The following is a 23,744-nucleotide window of genomic DNA, read 5'->3' on the forward strand; positions in this document are numbered from 1 at the left end:
ATATATTTGTTTATGACTTTCCATCAGGCGAAAGACAGACAGGGTTTGAATCCAGCAATAAAGAGATTAACAAATCAAACAAGCATGCAGATCCTAGCCCCCCCAAATATGAAAGAAAATGAAATTACTTTAAAAATAAATAAATGAATAAAAAAAAAAACCCTCAATCACATCAAGTTCATTGAAGACTTTTATGTCTTTTTGCTCCCGCCCCCACATTCCCAGTCTACTTAAATTAGACGTGATCCCATTCAGGCAATCCCTGGAGTGCCCCTATAAACCCCTCCAGAACCACGTCAGAAAACATCAGAGGAGCAGGGAGAGGAAATGAAAAAATAAACGGAACATAACACAGCAACCAATATCCCATCAAAGGAGCTGCTGAGGATATTAATATCGACACTGAATGGAAAATGAGGCACTTAGACATACAAATCGGGCTGGCACATTTGCATAAAAACAAGATTAGCATATGCACTGACAGGGAAGGAAAATGTTCCTCTCACTTTCCTTCTTTTTTTACTTTTTTCCCTCCCATTTAGTTTTTTAGAAGGTAGTAAACACTCTCCTATCTCACATGTGAAAGTATGGGAATGCACACTTCATGCAAACTCACAGACAACTCACAAAGATGTGCATAAAGAGCACAAAAAACTGCATTTGGAATCACTAATGGCATTTAGTGGAATGAAGAATGTCAAAGCAACACCTCGACTTCACAGTGTGATTGGCAAACAAACCAAATAACACATTGACGTCACAAACACAACACTTAGAGTATGTGCATATATCAACACTGGATGAATCACATGCACTATGCCGCACACAGAGAAATGAATGAACGCTGCCTACAAAGTCCACAAGGACACTCAGAATGTGACGCCAGTGCTGGACCGCTTTAGTCTATATTTAAAGCATTTATACATATTGCTGTATCGTTAAAGTGCTGTAAGTCTGATTGAAAACGTTCATTCAGGCACCATACAGGATGATCACAAACGTTACCTTTTATAGCCCTTGTTCAACAATGAAGCTCCCTACAGAGAAGTTAAAGGCTTACAGCCACCTGTTTTTCATGCGGTTGCATTTGCATAGATGTGAGCAGCAAATCAGCAAAGTCTGGTCCCCCCTATGGATGCTTCCTCATTCACTAACTGCTTAGCAACTGGTGAAAATGTGACTGCACGCCATGTTGCGACCCTGACATTACGTCCCACGGGTCCTGCTTTGAATTACGTTTATTCAGAAAAGTCATGGGCTTTGACTTCTCACTCAACAGCGTCTTCAAACACATCCTTTCATAATTCAGACATTATTAGAGCACACAGTATGGTGGATAGTAGTGCCATATTCGAGTGATCCAATCTCTAACCTATGAGTGGGTTCAAAGAGGTTGACCAGGAACTCCTCCTGTCAGCCTGAAAGGAAGGACGAATTATCTCCACAGACAGGCCCAACTGCCACATAGACATAAAGTCAAGCCACCATTAGTGACCATTCCCATCATCATAACCTGGTGTGGAAAGCCAGTGGAGTAGACAGCTTTATATTATATCTCACTTGATTCTCTAGATCTCTTGAGTCTACTGCAGGATTGATATTCTATCATCCCTCTCGTTACAATGGAATACCAATCACCAATGCTCTACTTTGAAAACAGCTCTCACTTCGCTGACAAAGAGGTGTAGCCTGATAAAAACTTTGACAGTGAGGCAGCAAGTTCACATAAGGCTACACCATTCCTTTGCTGTTGGCAACGTATTGCAAAGCTGGCAGATACCTCGGCCTTCTGCCCTGCGGTGAAGACCATAATGCCAAAGGTTCGCTCTGATGAAGTTCTGATCAAAAAGTCTTCGTGAACTCTCAAACTTCCTCAAGCGTGGGTGGGATTAAAGCTGAAAATCTGGCTATGATGCCTGAGCCAAGTTCATAGCTGTATGACCACAGATATGGCGAGATAGGTTAGGAGGCAGCTGCATCAGTGAAAGCATTGAAAAAGTCCACAAAAGATGTGTTGACTGCAGTTCTATCAAGAAGAAGTGAGTTTTTGTCATCCACTGGTTGGGGGCTTATCATTAGCACTGGACTGAGGGAAGGACAGTCAGGAGAGAGGCAATGTGATGCAGCAGTCTGCCTCCATTGCAATCAGGCCAATCAAACCGGAGGAGGACAAGGCAGCACTTTACAATTCCATCTAGCAATCAAAGCAGAGCAGAACTAGGATTATTCAGGGTGAACTATAGTGTTGCCCCGGTGACTAGATCTTGCTTGATTGTGTAGTCACATGTTGCTGGACAAAAAAAGAAAGTTTTCCATCATTTTTTGTTGCCTTTTTAAAGCAAGCGGATAGGGTTGACTGCACTTAGCCTGATTGACAGAGCATGTACGCACATGAAAATTTAATTCGACTGGTTAAATATGTTTTGGAGCTGTCATCGCTGCTAAAACGAGACAAATTCCACTGAAGTCAAAGCAAAAATAAAAAAATAAATAGCTGCAGTTATTATTTTGGATGCTTTTCATGCTTATCGCTGTTTTGCGATCACAGATTCACTGTGGATCCCCGTCTTTGTACAGGCGGTTATCTTCGTTTTCATTGTAAATTAAGATACCATCAGAGGTTTGTGTGCTAATTATGCTCGTATAGATAAATCCCCCATCCATGCTATCTCTGCAGACATTTGTAAACAGTGATATATATATACAAGACATGGGGGGGAATGTGAACTGAAATGACAAAAGCCATTCTCATGTTTTTCTTTTTTCCTCTCCCTTCTACTACATCATGGTTAGATTACATTCTGGCTGAGCAGATCCCATGTGATGTGCGCGTGTGACTGTGTGTGCACACATTCGCATCCCGCCTACCTTCCTCGAAAGTGACAAGAGATTCACACTGTCATTATTTTCTTCAGTTTTCTTAACACTTGTGCAAAAAAAGACAAGTAAACGCTTCATGGGTGAGTGAGGTGCCAAGCAGGAAGACTCTGGTTGAAAGCTACAATTTGTCAATTTTTACATTTCCAAAGCAAAACACAGGAGCAAACAACACCAGGATGTGTATCCCGGAAAACACAAGGAAGTAGCGCCCTCCCTCGTAGCATGATCGTTACTGTTTGCTTGTCCTACCACATAACCTTCGGCATCAAGGAAAGTGCTGTGGGGAAACACGATTTACCGGTGAGCATCATTGAATCAGGTCAAATGGAGGGAGTCAGCTCAACGTACCTGAGCCTATGAGTCCAGGTTCGCCTGGACAGGAGGCAGTGTTGTTGCACATGCGTGTCTCCCGCAGGGCGCCGCTGCACAACGTCCCGTAGGGAGAAGAAACACACGACCTGGTCCTCACTTGCCAGCCCTGCCCACATGTGAGAGAACACACACTCCACTGTGACCACTCCTCTGCTGCAGGGTCGCCTGAGGAGCAAGAAGGAGACAGAAAGAGGGCAGTGTTTTTTTTTTATATTTTCAAGGCTTCCAGTTTTATATGAGCTGAATTTGACTAGTGTTTCTTCAAGTCAAGAGGAAGTCGGCTGTGCGAACCTGATCTCAGCTCGCAGGCTCACACTTTCTAGTAGAAAGTGAAAGTGTCTCATAAATTGTAACGAAAGTGCAAAAAGTTGAGCATGGAGTCACACCAAAGTGAGAAGACGGGAAGTGTTAGTGGAGATGTATGACAATTTCCAGGAACATTTTCATTTCCAGTTTTCACCAAAAAAAAAACATGTTTTCTTTAGAGGTTAGTAATTGTGATTTTTCTTTGCTCCTTTCTGTCTCTCTTTACTGGAATAAAATGAAAATTTTCTTTTTCAGATAGTAGTGACACCACTGCAATATTACTACAATAAAAAATACAAATAAACAAAGCCATAAACAACACAAGTGTCAAGAGAAAAGCATGGAACTATCTGACACATGATGAAAGGAGTTTGTGATTGCAATAACCAAACAGTGTAGTTTTTGTTTTTCCCGAATGGATTAAAGATCCTTTGATAAGTTAAGAGAGCCTGAGTTCATCATTCTCTGGATATAATACAACTTTGCTTTGGTGTGTTTTTAGTAGATTTCATCATGTATCCCTCTCACATTGACTTCTGTGCTGTTGTATATAGAGAGACACTCCTGCACTGCATAGAACTATGGGCAGTAAGTGATTCATGGAGGTCATTAATGCATTTAAGCCTCCTAATGTAAATAAATCTTGACTGAATATTCAAGAGATGATTATGTAAGAGGGCTATGTGATGTTCAGGTGATATTCAAAACATTAATGGAATTATGGTAACACATTTAATCTCATTGCTGAAGGGCTTTAAGCACAAAAGCCTGCCTGCGTGTCTCATTTAAGCCTGTGTCGATGTGCACCCATACAAATGTCGGGTGTTCAGCCAGGGCTGACGTAGAGCTCTGCAGGCGGCTGTGGAGGGCGTCCCATTGTTTCCCGCAGAGTTAGCACCCTTGGATGCGCAAAAAAAACGTCAAGTCAAGTCATCCCCACTTCGCTCTTTCTAAATTGTTTACGAGCGCCGTGTCCTTTGATGGAGGCGTCATCACATGGCAAAGAAGGAAATCAAATTAATTGCATGTCCGTTAATCGCATTACATCTTCATTAACATGCCGTGAGTCAGGGCTTAAGCTCATCACACATGCCTAGAGGAACGGGAGAATGGGGGAGAGGCGACGGAGGGGTGAGACGGAGCGGGGGACGGAGGAGAAGGACAAAACAGAGCCAGGGGTTTCCCTCGCGGTAGGGACTCCCTCCTCAACACAGTGGCAGCTGTGAATATGCAAGCGTGTGTGCGTGTTCTGTAAACTCAAATCTGAATACGACCTATCCTAGTGTGGGCAAAACAAGCAACATGTAATGTCATGGATGTGGATTCCTGTTCAGATATACATGTGATATTCCTAATATATTTAATGTATCACACCACGAATAATTCACTCGTTCTTTTTCAATCCTATCAATTATGTAAGATTCTAAAATCTCACACACTGTTTCACACTTTCATATATTCACACAAGTGAATCATCACCGATGGCAGCTGCCCTGCGTTTCTTCTTCAAAAGGTAAATGTACAGCAATTATTCAGGAGGAACTCACTATTTTCAGTTACACATACAGCTTAAAGGTCAGGTTGTCTTCTTTTTTCCTCCCGGCTGTGAACACTATCACGCCCTTATAAGACTCACCTGTTTGTGCCTGAAACACACCTGGCTGGTCAGCTGATCGTGGTCTTTGGGTCTTCACCTTGAGATCGTCATCATACGGGTCTGAAACAAACATGAAAAAGAGGGTTTTTTTCTGTTAATTTATACTCCTATGTAATATGATTCAACTTGTGAGGCATAACTTTCAGCTCAGCAGTCTCCTGGTTTGTTTACTACATGTATTTATATCGTAGCATACAGAAAGTTGGTTAAAAAGCTGCAGTAAATAAGTGCTCATCAGCATCCATATCCACTTTTACATATTCTGAGAAGTCAGAAAAGGCTACACAGCCAAAACACGACTTTGGCAAAATAAAAATTGCAAACGCCTACATTTCCTTGGCTTACTCCTGGTACTTGAATATTTAAAGAACATGCTGATACATTTCAGCACACATCGTGCAGCAACAGATAACAGAATGTCAGGTCTGCTGTATAATCTTCGAAAATCAGAAGGAAGTCGAATCTGACTGGCTCATTAGCTTGGTGGGAAAACATGAAATGTCATGCAATCTAATACTGAAATGCAATGTGATAATATTCGCGATTCAGCAGAGGAAAGTAAGTAATAAAAAAGTTTTGGCTTGATAATGAAACTGTAAAAATACATATATTTTTTAAAAAAAACGTCGCTACTCTGGAGAAAAGTCTGGCTCTGATATGTCAGAGAGATGATGTGAAAAGCTTGACAAAAGTGGCAAGCATTTGTGGAAGCAGAAATACCTAGAGAGAGGGAAAAAAGTATGGAGGAAGTGAAATCATGCAACATATCTAAGTCGGTTTTATCTCAATTGATACAAACATATGGAGGCATGAGCGCAGACTGTTCTGTTCGCTGTAAATGGATTTGTAGGCTTAGTTTCACCAACACAAGACTTAATCAACTCCCACGGCGGGGGAAACAATCTTTGATTTAGCAGATCTTTCTCACTTGGGTACTTCTTGCCCACGGGATTTTTTTTGCGACGGTTGTATTTATGAAAAGAAGCGCAGACATACAGCGTGTCTGAGGTACATTATCCACATGGAAAGCGATTGTGCGTCTGTGTATTAGATTACAGAGGGAATAAGTGATCGACGCTGAAATTTCCTCGCATTAGCCTCTAACAGGGAGCTGACCTAAGGAAGAGAACACGCGCAGAAACACACAACATCCTCCCTTCTAATGCACACACATACACACACAAGTACGAATGCCTGGGAAGCGTGCTGAGACTCTGTCATGACTACTCCAACGCTTTTTGCAACCAGCCCTCTAATTTGGCCTTTTACAGAATCAACTCTGTCAGGAAGAAAAAGAAACAAAAAAACAAAAGGGAATAAAGAGACTTGTTGTTTTTTTACTCTCTGGCACCCTTTCTTTTATTCTGTCTAACTCTCTCTCTCTCTCCCATTTCCTTGTTTTACACATTGTTCTCAGCAGGACCACTTGCGCTTAAAGGCCAAAGTACAACATTTTACCACAGGAAGCATGTAATAACTTTGTTTGTGTGCACTCTAGATGCAATCTGCAGAGCCCTGGGTAAACGCAACTACTAACTGTGTGTTGGTTTTGAAGCAACCTGGAATTAGCAAATGGTGCAACAAGGGATCTGAAGGAATTAGAAGACAATGAGCGGATTTTAATGTTGCCTAATTGCTTTTGAAGGAAAAAAAAAAACACAGAATATTGTTGCATCAGATGTGACAATCTACAGCATTAAACTACAGAGGCGTATGCCAACAGCCCTGGGACTTTAAACAAGTTTTCATTACACAACTGTTCTCAGGTCAGCTCACATTACAAACACCCACTTGCTTAGCTGCAGGTTTTACTGGTATATTTCACACCAAAAACATTAACCTTGTACCAGCATATAGTCATCCTTTCTATCTTACAATATCAGTGTGCATGACTAGATTGACTGCACTCATCTTTCTAACATTATTTGTCATGCTTATGTTTAGCGTGTGCAAAAAAAATACTTTTAAACTGTACATTTGTTACTTTTTCTCCACAGCTCTGACTGCCTCTTAATCAGCTTGCAAAGACATAAATGTTCCTACAATTAGCTACATTTGCTCCAGTCCTACTAGTTTAACACAAAAAAACTGAGAACAAAGTGTTATTTACTGGATTCCGCTTTCAAACATTTCAGAAAATGTACCGACTTATTTTCAGACCAACATAAGTCCTGATCTCTAAGCTTCCAAATCGTTGGCACAACGTGGCACAAATTAAGCCGAGTGTGTGGGTGTATATTGTATGCTTCTGTGCTCCTGGGAGATGGAGGTCAGTCAGGCAGTACGGAGGAGTAATGTCTCACATAAAATGACCAGTGAGGACTACTTTTCTCCCTTTATTTCTCCCTCTGTCTGCCTCTGTTTGTCTCTCTTGCTCCGGTAGGTCCGCACGCACGAAGGAGGATTTAGATGGACACCGGTGTGGAGTCCAGCACAATTGAAAGTAGAGATCAATATGGATAAACCCCTGAGAGTACTGACCTTTACAAACCCCACTATATTGTTTAATGTTCTGGACTGCACTTTAATGGACACATCATCACACACTTCATCAAACTGCCTTGCCCTCTTTCATCCCTACTTTTCACCCCTTACAGTTTTAGGTGTGCCTCCATCTCCAGGGGAATTTATTTCCATCTATATCTGGCAGTATCGCTTCCAATTGCGAGTAGGGTCGATAATCCTCTGATTGGTTGGGAGCAAAGGTGAAGATTTGATATTTTACTTGTACTTGTGCTGACTGGAGTGTCAGGAAAGTGAAAACATGTTTCAAAATTTTACTCTTACAAATGTGGACATGGTTCATCGGATTATAAGGCTGTGAGGTAATGTGGATCTGCCTTTATAAAGCTGATTTAAAGATGACTATATGGTGGTGAAAGAGCGGATATAAAACATATCTAAGCAAACCTCCCATTTCTGTTGTCTTTTTTTTTAGCCTCTGTTCTATTCTTCTCCTGCGGAATACGTTTTCCATCGATCCATCAAGGTGCATTTGGACTCAGGGAGCAAACTACAGGGGAGCCAGGTGGAGCTTGGCTCCTCTCAATAAGACATGAGCTCCCCTGAAAACACCTTTGTGAAATTTTGCCAGGGTTTCTAAAATATTGACAACATGCGATTTTTTTGGTATACATTTCTGTTTTTCTGTATCTTCATCACCATAATCCGGCTATTATTGATTTATGATTCACGCATGAGGGTGATCCAAAAGGCATGTTTTTCCTATTTCCTGGTCAGATGCAACATTTATAAAAGGACTCAATTTTCCTTTTCACCTTTGTAAAACAGAAGAAACACTATTTTGACTGAATGTCTTTTTTATCAACAATAAAATCTGCCACCATTACTTCTGGAATAGACTGAACGATGTCCTCCTCACTCTCCACGCCTCTGTGGTGCTGAAAGACACACAGCGGTGGCTATTTTTCATGTACTTTCTTTTAACTTTTTAATCTTCTTTCTATTAAAAGGAACAATGATAAATACAGGCTAAGTTGAGTGCTTCATAAATGTTGCATCTGTCATTTTTGACAAAAGAAAAGAGAAAATAAAGTGAGAACCCCAAGGTAGCTGGCACACAGTCTGGACTGGATGATTTGTTAAGAGTTAGTGTAATGCTGTGGCTGTTCCTGTGGTCAGAGATGTTTGTCAGAGAAAATGACAAAAAAAAAAAATACTCAAGTGTAGCTCCTGTGTGTGAGTCTCAGCAAACATGCTGTTAGTCATTTCAGATACGTATCAACAGTTGGTACAGAGTGAAAGAGAAAAGGTTTATTCTTTCCTGCTTGGGAGCAAATGCTGGTATATATGTGGAAGTCTATGCATGATGGTAATTTGGAGGCTAAAGCACAGCTAACCAGCTTTCTTTTCTTTTCTCTTTTTATCCCCCCTCTATCTGGCACTATCTGTGGGCCTTTTATTATGTAAGAAATTGTCGGCACAGCCAGGTGAAGTGCACATTAAGCAATAATTTGTGGCGTTTCATTTAAGTAAACATCTGTTATCCTATTTTCTTTTGCCAAATGACCTTAAACAACAACACAAGTTAATCAAATGGAAAAAGCAAGAAAAAAATAAGACATCACAGCAGTAGCTTCGCTGCTGGTTCATTTTTGGGATGTGCAGAAGCATCAAAACAGTCCCACAAAGCATTTAGATGTGCTGGTTATTTGAAGACAACCACTTGAATTGTTTACCTACTTGGACCCTAACTGCTAAGAATAAAGCAACGGTTCTCCCCCCTCCTCATCTTTGCTCGAGGCTAGTGTCTCGACACCACAAACAGCTGATGAAGCAGCATTTAGAAGAACAAGTCGCATTCGCATCACTCAGCAGGCAGGGCATTTGTCAGCTTCCTCAACTCAGTGCAATGAGCAGCGGGATGCCCTCAGTGAGCACAGACAAGCGCAGACACGCTCACTGCATCTAAATGCGCACACAAGCAACGACTCCAAAGCACAAACATACCTGACACGGTGCACACACACAAACCTACACAATAGGAAGTAAATACAGCTGATAAATAAACTTCACGCGGTAAAGCGGTTTTGAGCCAGTACAAAGCAGCAGGCTGGGGAAAGGGGATTGGGCCAGAGCCAGTTAGAGCCACAGGCTCCTTTGTCAGACTGAGCCGGGATTTAAGCCTGCTGGGAGGACTGTATGCACGTGTGTGTGTGTGTGTGTGTGTGTGTTTGTGTGTGTGTGCGCGGCTAGGGGTGTGCGTATGCTAATATGCTAAAACAGCTGTGTTAAGTAGGAGGCATGAACAAAAACATAGTGACATGGAAATGTTTGCCGTTGACAGTTAGCGCTTTTGTTGCAGCGTATACGATTGAACACACTCCCGAACAATCACACAAACACACACAGAGCTATTTCTCAGCCGTATATCAAATCTGAGCTTATAGCTCTCTGGTGCTGTCCATTTACTCCAGGGTCCATCTGGGAGAGCCCAAACTGATAGAAGCGCACCATAATGGACTTTTTATAAGCTACTGGACAGACAGACCCACTCCATCTCTCTCCCTCTCTACCCTCCGCCCTCACCTCCTTCTCTCTCGGCAGCAGATATGAAGAGGGAAGCTAAATCTGGTGCAGGACGGTGTGTGGCTGAGGATGGGGGCCTCAAGGTCAGTTTTGTGCCTTCAAAAAAATGGACTCAGAATCTAGTTTTCTCAGCCCCACAGGCAGACTGGTGTTTTTGTTTCACACCTACACACACACATACCCACATATATACACAGAGAGCAACACAAGCCCCTGTGTGCTTCCCAACTGCCAAATTGGCTTTGTTTCATTTCACTTACATTCTCAATCTCAAAGTGCCTTTTTTCCCCCCCATTTTTTTTCCTTTCTCTTATTAGATATTTTCAAATCTTCCAACTCCCACACCACATAGTCACTTGGTCTATCGTTCTGCCCTCCACCCCCTCTCCCTCTGTCTTCTATCTTGCGCTCTTTTTTTTTATCTCAATTCCATAACAAGATGAAAATATAGATGGATTTACAGTCCAGCAGACTGTGGGCAAAGCTGCCTCGCTACAATCAGACAGCAATCAATGCAGTGATGGCAATAAGCACGGCAACAATTCATTCCAAGCACTGTAAGCAAGATTACTGCATTGCACCGGCCTGATCAATTACAGACAGCGGGTTAGCATGTTTATGAAGGAACCTCTGTAAAGTGCATTTCCAACAGGCCGGTGTAGCAGGGTTGAAAATCATGGCTTGCAGCATGTTAAATGGATCGATGCGAGATAAGCTTGAGCCCCTGGTGAACTTGTTGCAAAGCCAGTGTTGCTGCACTTTATATCTCTGCCTCAGCCAGATACAGGTTATTCAAAAGTGTGTAAGCCTCATGCTCAGATTTAGACACCTGACTGTCTGTCCACACGGCAGGGAGCCGCTAGCAGCAGGTGATTCTTTTACCTGGGTGGGGCCGCGGGCACCGAGAGTTTCTGCTTACACACAAGTTGCTGTCAAGCTCAATGCACTTGGTTTGACTGTAGAGGACAGGATTCACTTGACAGTTTTATCAGAAAAGAAAACACGCTCCATCCAACCAACAACTTCATCTGTCTCTTTTCTCGCCAAGCATAAGGATGCTGGAGAAACAAAACAACTTGGACTTGCGACATGTCTGTTTAAACTTAAACATCTAACTTGAACATGTATTAAGTACTGAGTGTAGTTACTCAGATATTCTATAAATTATTTGGCATGCCTTTGTGCCTCATAATTAAAGACCTTCTCCTGTGATAGCTACAGAAATACAGCTCAGCCTGGTTTAGCCGAACAGCCATTGTTCTAATGACTGATTAGATTGTCACGTTGTATAGTGGAGCTGCAAATGACTAATGTGCTAGCAGATAAGTATGACATATGATTCTACCGTAACACAGGAAGATGTTGAATAAAGTCCATGAATATATTAAGTAGAAGTGGCTATCGCACTCAGAGATGGCACCAAAGTTGCCTCCTACACATGCGTGTCTGAGACCTCTGCCTGCTAACTTCCTGCTGGTTCTTCAAAGACATGAATGGCATTAAATAAATCATTAACTTCTCCTCTCTCTCTTTTGACCAAACGGATGAAATTCTAAATGATTGCGTGTGAAAAATGCTAATCTAATTTTTCACTTTATTAACACGTACATGCAGGGCTTTTGATATGCCGGGAGACATATAATGAGCAAAATAGGCACCTTGGCGGAGCATTTCGACCTTGAAGCTGCAATGGAGTCATGGCAATCTCAAAAAAAAAAAGAAAAAAAAAGCACTCAGACTTCCAGGGATTTGATATGCAACAAACCGAAAGACTTTTGAAACCAATTTGGTCAACTTGCAGGGTGGAAGTTTCTAAATCATTATTCATCTTCAGAATTAATTTCAATAGCATAGAGGCACATCTAAGACATTTTTTAGACATTTCCTAAAAAAGTTTTTCATGGAGAGGAACTTCAAATCATTAAAGTCCAGCAGACCGAAAAGTGGCACCAGTAGCAGATGACACTAACCAAGATGTAATGTTTGCTATTTAAGTACAACTGAAGCTGACTGGGATTGACTTTCCCCCCCCAGCTTTCTAGTCATCGGTATTTTTGAACAAATTAAAATTTTGAAGTGGTCAGCTAAATAGTGCAAAGACTTATCTAATCTGATGTGTTTTCTGTTGTTTTTTTATGTCCAGCAAGTGTGCTTTCCAACAATTAAAACCCAGCACACATGATATTTAACTTGCTTTTTGCAGTTGAACAGTGATTTCTGTCCGGCTCATTAGCACCGCGGATGGAAGGATTTCGCAACATCGACATGCCTGGAATTCTTCACATGAACCTAAAAGAAAAGAGCTAAATCATGAGCTCAGCTGACAGTGCAGCCTACCATCTCAGTCACATGTCATCTCCCCCTCTCTGCCTTCATCTTTTTTTTTTTGCTGCTTCGCTCCCTCTCATACACATCTGTCAATAACGTTATCTGAAGACATCGACCAAAGGGAACTTTGCACTTTACCGTGCAGCTTTTTTTCCCCACACGACAGCAGTGACATGTATGCACACGATGCAGCCACACAGAATAGATTGATTACCGCTCACATTTGCCTCTGCAGTGGGATGCTGTTGCCATAGCAACACCGTCATGCTGATGCCGTAAAGAAACGGAAGGGACGCATGGTGGTGTGAGGTGGGGGACTTTGCAGGGGGGATGAAGGGAGGGCGGCGGATTATAAATCAGCGTCCGCGCTCAGTTGCCGATCCTGTGTCTGACAGAGGTGAATAGAGTCAGCAGACAAGACGGTTGTTTGGGAATGCAATGAAGGGCAGCTACTGTGCTGTTGCTATGACTCTTAGACTTTTATCTGCTGCTTCTACTTTTTATGCTTTAGTCCTCTCATCTTTTTTTCTTTTCTGTGTTTAATTTGTTCTATTTTGACAAAGCAGTAGTAGTTCCTTCAGCACATATTACTACCCACGTGTCAGTGCCTACACTATCTGCATTCCATGTATCAGAGTAACAGTTAATATTGGACTTGTATGTTCGTTCATGCGTGGCATTGATTCCTCTCTCTTGTAATCAACAGTGAAAGCAGTCTGTGTATCCTTCTAATAAGAAAACCGTGTGCAATCTGTGACTGCGGGGAATTATTAGCCACATTGGCATACCCCCGAAATGCATTCGAGCAGGCGTTCATTCATAAACACACACAAACTGCATTTGCATGGGCCACAGCAACCCTGAGCACACTCTGGCAGGTGTTTTTTCATGAATCACAACAGAGTACCACGAGAAGACTCTCAACTAGCCAGACTTTGGTTCTCCACTTGCTAGAAGGGGCAGAAAAAAAAATGATACTCAGAAGCTGACTCTTGCCCTCAACTTCTCTCCTGAGTATACAAACACTCACAACACCACTTACTTCTACTCTGTCAACTACCTTTCATCAGCGGGAAGGGTCAGCACAGCGGGACAGAGGGCCAATCTTTGGGACCTCTTCCGCTCAATGCACACGGACATGCACCCCCACATAAACACACTCGCAGTCATTCACAGACAAACATAGTTCGGCTTGGCAGCGGTGAGATATTGCGCCAGTCCACAGCGAGTGAGGGACCAGAATCATTCCCACCTTCCATTGTTGTATTTTCTTTTCTCCTTTGGAGATAGAAGGATCAACCCATGTGAGAAAAAAAAGATAAGAGAGCAGAAAATAGAGGTGCAACCTGAATAAAAAAAAGAATAAAACGGAGCAGCTTAACGAGTCGGTGACACAGCCCGGCACTGATAACCCCCCGCTGATTCATCACAATGAGATTGTGTCCTAGATTTCTACATGGTTACTCTCTTTTTTTTTCAGGTGGGAAATGGGAGATTGAGTTGTGATATGAAAACTGAAAAAAATATACCATTTATTAGCACTGTATGACTGATTTTCCAATGTCTTCCTCAATAAATGTTCTTCGTATGCGTTTTGTTCCGTACTGTATGTACTTCTTTGCAGCTATTATGCTTAGGTACAAACTGGCGCTGCTAATGCCTTATTCATTCTGCTGCATTTGTGTTAATATCTGGCTCATTTTAGACTATTTCTTTACAGCGTGTCCTGCTTTGTTCCGAGCAGATTTTCTACTATTCTTAAGATACAACAGCTCTGCACTTAAGCAATAACAGCTTATATAATACAACTACTAACGTGTGTTATTTCTCTAAATATTTGTAATTTTCAAGGGGAGGCTACACATTTAGAACAACATGTTCTACAAACCAATGTGCCTGAATGCGCCCTGTGCACCCACTCACACAAGCAGCCACAACCACGACTTCATGCTCATGTAAAAGGCAAACGCTCATGTTCGCTTCCACCCACACTTTGCTTCTACTCCTGCCGGTCGAGACTGACCTCAGTGGCTTGTGCTCAGTAATCAGATGAGGCCGGAATGCGGAGACATTAAGGGACCAACAGATCAGCTCCTCAGACTAGCAGTAAGAATGTACAAAGTCACTACTAAGGCAAATATCCATCAGTTGCTCGGTGACACAGCGAGAACTCTCACAATTTCTGAGGTGAACTTGGAGAAATTGCACGATGCCCTTCAGCAAAAGTGCAGCTTTAGCCAAGGCACAGCACTGAAGTTTTCTTTGCATTAGCCGGTAAGCATCAGCTGCTTCATGCACGCTTAACAATCTCTGGCTTATTATGCTTCTTGGATTCCAGCTAGCTAGTAGTCTGACTCACCAGATGTAGACTGTGGGTTATTGCTAGTTCCTGTAGCATTCTCCCCATCTGTGTGTGTGTGAGTATGTGTTTCCTTTCTCGATGGGAAACCAATGAGCTAGCAACCTACTGCATATGGAACACTAGAAAAGCACTCAGAGAGTGCAGACCTCCGCCAAGGATAGAGAGGAAAACAGGAAACCCATGCATTAAAGGATCATGAGCTGGAATCGAACCTGCGTCTCTGACACAGCTCTGTTTACGAATCACCTTTTAAACCACTTGAGCTATCGGGACACCTTGCTCCAATTTGTTGGACGACATACTAACCTATGATGTTTTTGTCATATTTTGGACCACATACTAAAACACATACTACAAAATTCAAAGTGATCCAGAATCCAGGATCCTTTCCGGATTGGCACCAAAATTAATTCAGCTCTTCCTCTTACCATAGTCTACATCCCCTCAAAATTTCATGTGAATCTGCACACGCGTTTTTGAGTTATCTTACAGACAGACCAACCCGATCTCACGGGGATTCGTGAAACTGTCACGTAAGTTTTAGTTTCGGTTTCGTGTGCACCAACACGATTTCGTCATGTTTTTCGTGCCGCTCACCACGAAATGTTTTTCGCTGTGGTAATCACATCTGAAAGTGGTTTATACCGGCAGATTCATGACGATCTAAGCTGTTCATCGGCGTATACTGCTTGTGTGATCGCGTTTGCGGCCGCCGGCCGCCGGACATTCTTGAAATTCCTATGCAAATTGGTAAGTGTACCACCGGCTTATGGTTAGGTTATGGTTAGGTTATGGTTAGGGTTATGGTTAGGGTTATGTTTAGGGACGATGTCATGCAAAATATAGCGTTGGATTCGCCACGGTTTTACATTAAAAATATAATATACACATTCTTTTGAAATACGTTCTGAGTGGCACGAAAAGTCCGCCGTTTAAAATACATTGGTGCGCATTTCGTGGTGAGCGGCACGAAAAACATGACGAAATCGTGTTGGTGCGCACAAAACCGAAACTAAAACTTACGTGACAGTTTCATGAATCCCCGTGAGACCGGGTTGGACAGACAGACAGACAGACGCCGGGTGTCACATAACCTCCTTGGCGGAGGTAAAAAAATAAAAAATAAATCAAGCATGTTCCAACAAACTATGTTCCCGCCCCAACGATATTTGGCAGGGGCACTGTTGCTGCATCCTGGGCTTAGCATCATTTAGGACAACTTGCAATTGGTTTCAAGAAATACAAACAAGCCAGAGCATAGCGAGACATAATGGATGCAGGCAGGCAATTCTATATCATTAAAACAATGCTATGAACAAAGTTGTGGTGATGCAAGGGTAGCTGAAGATGAATGGCACACCAAATTCAAGCTGATGTGCTACACAGTGACTAGAAACATCTCTCACTGCTATTTTCCTAATGCTACCTCAGCCTCTTCTGTACGTGCTAAATTTTTGAGATCATTGATTTATGTAGGTAGCTTGAGATTTGGATAAAGAGGGGATTAATTCAACCTTTTCCTCGTTGGTGTAAACATCTGTTGCATTGTTTCTGCTTCTTTACAGAGCATGTATAGTATATACCCTGCAGAATACCTATGAGGTGTTTTGGGTTGGTGGTGGTGGGGAAAAAAAATGCAGGACTTTGACTGTAGACATCAAAATTTGTATCATAAGTCCTGCATGAGGTTAGGTAAAAAGAAAGTAAAAGATAAAGTAACAGATAAGTATTTAACTAAGAACATCTTTGTTCCATATTAACGAGGTGTTATGAGTGCCTAGTCAAGCAAAGACTGTATTGCAAGACCAAACCGTCACTGAACTTAGAATAGAATTGCATCATTTCCTGTCTTTGCTGTTGCAAATTTATATTATGCAGATGTAATGCCTGGAATGTGGAATGCAGGGCTGCTATGTGTAACCGAATAACCAAATGTTTTTTTTTTCTTTTCATAAGTGCCTCTGACTCAACATTCTTTTAGACAGACGGCTATCTTTCTTAAGGGAATTAGTATTTAGAAGTGTTTTTGCAACGGCCTCAACTAGGATTTAAAATGAAAAAGTTCAATATCACTAAGCAGTGGTTTTGAATGAAGCATTTATTTTGCTCTCCTGAAAACCTTTAATTAAGTTGCTTTTTTTTTTGGCATACAGTCCTGGACGATCAAGGACGTTTCATGAGGAATAAAGCCACTATGGTTCCATGTTTGTTAACTCTACGTCTATGTATCAAGACTGTCTAAGATTTTATCTTTGCTATAACTCCATACTCCAGAGAGCTCTTTCTTGCTTGCTGTGCACTTTGGGTATCTCATGCATTACTGTCTTTGAAATGCCTGCTGGGTAAGGCAAAGTGAAGCAGTAATCACATAGGTCTTCATTCACAACAATCCTCGTTTCTTTGGCAGAGAGCATTATTGTCTGGCATTAACATATGTGACTCTGGTGATGTTAGCAGCCAACCTTTCCCCCTGGTGTATTAGAGAGAAGAATTCCTGTACCTTGCATTCTGTAAAACTGCAGTTTGGAGCACATATAAGGTTTACGGTAGTTTAGAAAAGAGAAGTAAAAGAAAAAGAGATGGCTGATGATGTTGAGCGACACAAATAAGAAGAATAGTGTGGTACAGAGGAACGTTGGTATGTTTGGGCCTATGAGGAGACTGGTAATCCAAATTCATTACAAACTATGAGAAAACATGACTCTGCCTTTTTCTCTAAGTAAAGAATAGAAAAAAGTATAGTTTTTTGTATCACTGCCAAATCTAAAAAAAAAGTCATAATTCTTTCCTCCACCTCTCTATGTCCTGCACCCCCACACTCCCATATTGTCAACTTCTCTCTGCATGTGTCTCTTTCTATTGGTTGGACAGAAATATCTCCTGGGAAAGTAAAAAAAAAAAAAAACGCAAAGACAGGACTGTGGCCTTGACCTAGAGTTAAACAGTTCCTCAGTTCTCACCAGTGTGCAGCAGTCCACATGCAGCAAACACCCCCCCACACACAGACATACATATATGGCCTGCAGTGAGAACAATCTTCCTCTTTACAGGGCTCAAGGACTGTCAGGCCCTCATCAGTTCTCTCTAGATGAAGCCTCTCGGCTCGTTCTTTCCTTCGACTGTCTCGCAAAATGTTCCAGGCAATTTATTCCAAGGAGAGAAAAAGTGTTGGGCGAGAACGAGCGTCTGGATAAATAGCTGAGAGCAGTCAGGCCACAAGGCTAACCGAGAGAGCGGTGCAGTCATGCAGCATGAAGGGAGCTCCATGCTAAAGAGTTAATTTCAGCCATAGAGGTCAGCAGGGCTAATCAGAGTTGTGCATTTTTCCCAAGGAGAAATGTTCCATCATGGATACTAGTTACTGGGTTGCTGTGGGAATTTTAATACCCCTAATTTGAAGAACACCATAAATGATTCTGCCTTGAATGATAAAATAAGGACTCTGTCCCAGATTTCTATATGGTTACCCGAGCTGAAGGAAAGTCTGTCTGGGTGTGTGCATGTTTGGAAGTGCAAGATAGAACATGAAGCAGTTATTCTCTGAAGAAATTTTAGTGAGAAGTCATTAAAATGACATAAGACAATCTAATGTTTTGATTCGAAGGTCTGTCCTACTTCACCTTCTGTGGTCTAAATCATTTTTTGAGTCGATTTTCATCAGATATTCTTTGTCAGTGTGAATGAATTGCTACTTGTTGTCTTTGTCCTGAAGCGATATTTTCAACTCGAGGTCAAGCCAGCGTCTCTATTATAGGTGATGTGACCTTCCGTGGTCGCTTAGTTACGAACATCTCCTCTTCAGATACTGTAGTTTTGCAAAAACTATTTATAGAACCAAACCTCATTCATTTCTTCTCCATTGTGTTTGCGATGATGTGTCTGAGTGCTTGCATTTGATGGTACTTTGCACTTTAAAAATGTTATGTGTGGGTTTTAAATTTATTTTTTTGCATTCGATATGAGGAAGAAACTGTTAATTTTATACCACTATTGAGCAACATCAGCCCAGTTTCAGTGCCTTGGATATGGGCATCTGTGAATTTTAGGAACAGAGTGTCAAAAGGGGAAGCGCTGGGTTCTTTGGCAATTTTGAACCCATTGATGTTTGCGTAAGGTTCAGTGCCTTCACCTTTCATCCATAGAAAAATGATGTGCAGCTGCTCAGAGTAAACTAAGAGAGCCCAGCATCTTCTCTTCTAATTCTATTCTATCTGCTTTGTGGAAGTAACAGAGAGTTGTTGTAAATCAGAGGTAGACAGTCATATGTCCAGCTAGAAAAAAATATATATTCAAGAGTTATTTTCAACTTAGATTCATCTGATTCAGGGGCTAAAAAGGGTGAAAGAATATGTTTGTGATGAGATAGTATATCAAAACTTAGTTTCTTTGAGATCAAATAAAGCAACAAACGTGCAGAATTTGAAAGGGAGCTTGAAGTGTAGAAGTCTGACTGGTAGATCTCTCAGCAACAGCATCATTGTCAAAGTACATTTATTTTTCCAGTAAGAACAAGCAGCATTATACATAAAAATATACCCTTCAGCTGTGACGCTATATAATTTAACAAAAAAATGTGGAGAATAAATTCATGTCTATAGACACTTAAATACAAAGTGCCTTACAACATACAGTAACAAAACTGTACATTTCGACAATTCAGTGGCCCATTGGGAATGAGACTCACACTGTAGCAGCACTAGCATCACACCGAGGTACGGGATCAAAATATTTATAGAGTTTTCCTCTTCTCCAGAAAGCACAATGCCTTGTGGAACCATAAGACATTTTCAGTACGTCCCAGTGGGAGGCAAACCCTAAGCCCTGCAGTGTGAGCGCCATCTGCAAACCGACCAAGCTGCATGATCACATGCTGCATGGAATACACTGTATGAGCCGTTTCCTTTGAAATGGAATATATATAAATAATTTTTATGTAACACTACCATTTTTCCCCCATCTCTTCCCACTGAGAGTCTGTGTTTATTTTGGATTTCCTACAGTTAAATTGGACATAAGTACTGAATATGCCAAGGCTTAAATGAATACATCTCATACTACAAATACAGAGATGATTTTATAGTAGTTTTATGAATGGGGGGGGGGGGCAGTGAATTGGGTGTGACATCAATAAAATGTATTCAGGTAGATCTTGCATTTGTTTAATAAACACATATATCATTATGTAGAAAAATACACAGAAAACAGAATGACCTTCACTTTTCCTCCTTTTCTTAACCCTTGGAGCTGATCACACATAAAAACACAACACTGACAAACCCTTACCATATAAGGAAAAAAAAACTTCCTTATATGGATGCTCCACCTTTGTAACCTTTGAATTTTTAAGAAGTGGTGCCTCAAAAACAGTCAAACTTACAAAAATAGCTCTATATTGTTATATTTTTGCGTTTCTATTTTATTATTTTTGGTCACAGAAACAACAAAATCCACAGGACTTGTGACTCCAGATCTACTTCATCATATAAATGACTTTTTTCAGTGACATCAACCTACTGCAGAGCGAATAACCACTTAGAAGACAGGCTACCACACCATCGTTTTGAAGATTCATATTTTTGTGAGACGTCATATGTCGATTAGAAAATGTTTAGCAAATGAAAACTGGCAATCTATGAGGCACAAAACGATCTTTTCCACCTAGAACAATACATACTTCAGACTGGATCAGTAAGCTCTCAGACGAAGACAAAGTTTTCCGCTAGCAAAGCTTGTTTGGAATGTAAATATATTAGATATATAGATAAGCTTAACTACAATGTATGAATCGAAATAACAAATTGTTTATTTTTCTGTCAATACAGGGACAAGGACAGAGATGCATGGCCATGAACAGCGCACATTGTAAGAGGCTTTGTTATAACAGAACAATACATCCGCCGCATATGACTCGGTGCGTGCTTGTTTGTTGGGTTGTTTTTGTTTACTCGTAAGTCGATAAAATGTATGAGTGAGATGCATGCATAGAGGTGCACAGCTGGAATAAAGAGGATTTTCTTTGCAGAAGATGATCCAGCTTTTGCTCCAGACTCAAGGTCATCTTACATTTGTTAGTTCTCTGTTGGTGAAAATGCAAACCTGATCATTTTCTACGTGCGCTACAGTCATGGTGAGCAGTCAGTATGGAGCGCCACGTGACTGCACCAAAGTACAGAAGGGAAACAGAGACAGTAAGGGGGCTGGGAAACTAAGAATGACTCAGAGATTACACCACCATCTCTGACATTCAGACCACTCTGGACCTCAGACTGATAGAACAGCGGAACAAAACTCCCCTCAGTGTTTTCCAATTAATTTTCTCCCCTGCAAAAGAACTGTGCACACGTATGCAGCGGAATCGACATTTGCTAAGAGACATGCTTGAAATCATGTTGATGTTGCTGAATTCCTAACATTTTTCAGTTTACTGCTATACATGACACTGGTTACACTGCCAAGTTGCCAGACTATTGGAACCAGGGCAGCATCCCTGATGTATGAACCTGCACGAGTGAAAGGGAAAAAAGAGAAAAAGAGAAGAAAAAGGGGATGTTATGATAAACTGTCTCGCCTCCAGCCACTGATGGACGATGTCTGTGCAGCCTGAAAAGCGGATCACCACACAAGAAGGAGAGCTGGCCATGAACCGATGGTCGCCAAGACAGGTATAACTCAGCATATGAAAGATAAGCCAACAAACTAGAGGATAAAGCTGTTCGTCTTGGCTGATTCAAGCAGCGGCAACACTGTCGACTTCAATGCGTGTGCCAGGAAAGAACATGCTCCCAGTAGTCAGAGCCTGTTGTATGATTCAGTGGTAAGTCTGGTGTAGTCGTGTTATCTTGGCACTCGATACCCTGCACACATGGACAGTTTTAAAACCAATCCTGAATTATTTCAAGACGAAGTTTGGTGCCTGTGACACCTACAGGGAGCTCTACAAAGAGGCCTTCTGGTTAGGGATTCACCAAGGATTCCCAATGTGACGGAACATGCTGGATTTAAGAGGATCCCATTGTCTTGTGAAGTGGATCGACACATGGGACGTATCATACTGTTTACCCTGCCTTTGCTTGGGAAACAGTGAAAAGGAGGGTGAAAGACGGTGGGGACTGTTCAGCATTCCTTGTTCTGCTCCAGTGGTTGCGTAAAATAAGAACATGGGAGAATAATTCTACCCAGAGGATGCCACCCTGATGCCACCACACTATGTTCTTCCATCTGCTGGTCATCACTACCGCTAGTGCGTGTGTTATACTGCTGTTTGAGAGTACGCTGTGGAGGAAAGTGGCTTTTCATTGAACAGGTCTATGGAACATGTTCCAGTGTCCTGTGCCCAAGACTCTAAAAAGACCAACAGAACCACACGAGGGTGTTTCCAGAGCTGAACAGCTAAAGTACAGCAACAAAACTCCTTGGTGTTGCTGGGCGCCTAACATGCACTTGCTCGGTGACTGAAAATACATGGATGATTGGGACAAACAAAAAGAAATACAAGAATAATAGTTCTCCATCTAGGCCATGTAACAGATTTTTACTGTACACAGCTGCGTTCTGATTTGAAAGATGACAAAATCGGATACATATTAATTAGACAGAACATAGTAAAGCTAAATTGTTCATCTGAAGAATACTAGCTTTTATTGTTGAAAAACTGTACATAGCATGTGTGAGTTTCATTTGTGGATGGGATCTGAGGCTGTCATAATTTAATATGTGTGTTTGAATGTTTGGCAGCGAAGTAACTTCATTTTTGGTTATTTTGAGGTCTGATGTGCCAATATAGTTTGTGAAATTTTAAAATATATCGTTCGATCAGGTAGCTTGGTTGTCTGTTACACATTCTTACAATCTCAATGTGTCAGACAAAACAAAATGATTCAAAAACAGGCAAACAACTTTCAAGGCTTTGGACTTTCAGACCTCTGACCTTTCAAGGTCTTAATGTGGCCTCCTAACCTTAGTGTTTCTGTGCTATTATCAGCCACTACTTCACCTGCTTGCGATGTGCAGTACTTTCTTTTGTCATCATGACTTTTCTCTTTCGTGATTCTCTGCCCCTGTCACACCCCTTGACCCAGTCCGCGTCCTCTACATCCCCTTAATTACACTCTTCTTCTGCTCCTGCCAGCCTCTCAGCAGAATGTCAGTTGAAAAGCTTGGTGCCACTGAGTGAAATTATCACCTCCTCAGCTCCTTCCTCATCCTTCATCTATGGCTCCTCTTTGACTTACTGCTTCTAAATCCTGAAACAATTAACTTTGTCAGAGGCTGTAGACTAGACACATAAATAAAAGGGCATGTTTTTGTTTTTTAAAATTACTGTTTGGCTCGATCAAAGTGCAAACTGCACAGAATAATATTGCACTGAATTGCAAAACTATCCAAATCAGCGAGAGTTTTTAGACAAAGCAAAGCGTATCGCAGGTTGTTTGATATCCTTTCAAGTTTGAACAAAAAATAACTTCATGGATTCTGTGAAATTTGTGGTAAAAACTCTTTCTATTCTCTGGAAGACAAGAGAAATAGGAGAAGTAATAACTGATAAATGAGAGAGAAAACCATAGCAGATACAATATTCCGCTTCAAAGTATATTTTTTACGACGAAATGAGCTCGGCTTTATTATCCCCATTTTACAGATTCGGTGCATGATTTTTAATTTAGAATTTTCAACAACAATTCATGAGCATGTTGTTCTGCTTTGTTTTCGAGTTAAACTAGTGATTACACAGTGACAGGTAGACAGTCTGAGCTAATATCGGACTGGCGCATTTCGACGTGTGTGTTTGCG

The 23,744-nt window shown here is 41.5% G+C and overlaps 1 protein-coding gene across 16 annotated transcripts in view; it reads right to left on the minus strand.

The window, feature by feature from the left end:
* adgrb2 (adhesion G protein-coupled receptor B2) overlaps window positions 1-23,744 on the minus strand; it is a 238,144-nt gene that overhangs the window by 113,536 nt on the left and 100,864 nt on the right. For 15 of the 16 annotated variants that reach the window (XM_022194367.2, XM_051955143.1, XM_051955145.1 and 12 more), the window contains exons 3-4: window positions 5,195-5,275; window positions 3,229-3,417 (exon numbers count right to left, since the gene is read on the minus strand). In XM_022194367.2, the coding sequence (XP_022050059.1) occupies window positions 3,229-3,417; window positions 5,195-5,275 (270 nt within the window). The remainder of the gene's footprint in view (window positions 1-3,228; window positions 3,418-5,194; window positions 5,276-23,744) is intronic. The other variant, XM_051955144.1, reaches the window with a different exon arrangement.

Source organism: Acanthochromis polyacanthus, chromosome 11, assembly GCF_021347895.1.
Source record: "Acanthochromis polyacanthus isolate Apoly-LR-REF ecotype Palm Island chromosome 11, KAUST_Apoly_ChrSc, whole genome shotgun sequence".
NCBI classification, from domain to species: domain Eukaryota; kingdom Metazoa; phylum Chordata; class Actinopteri; family Pomacentridae; genus Acanthochromis; species Acanthochromis polyacanthus.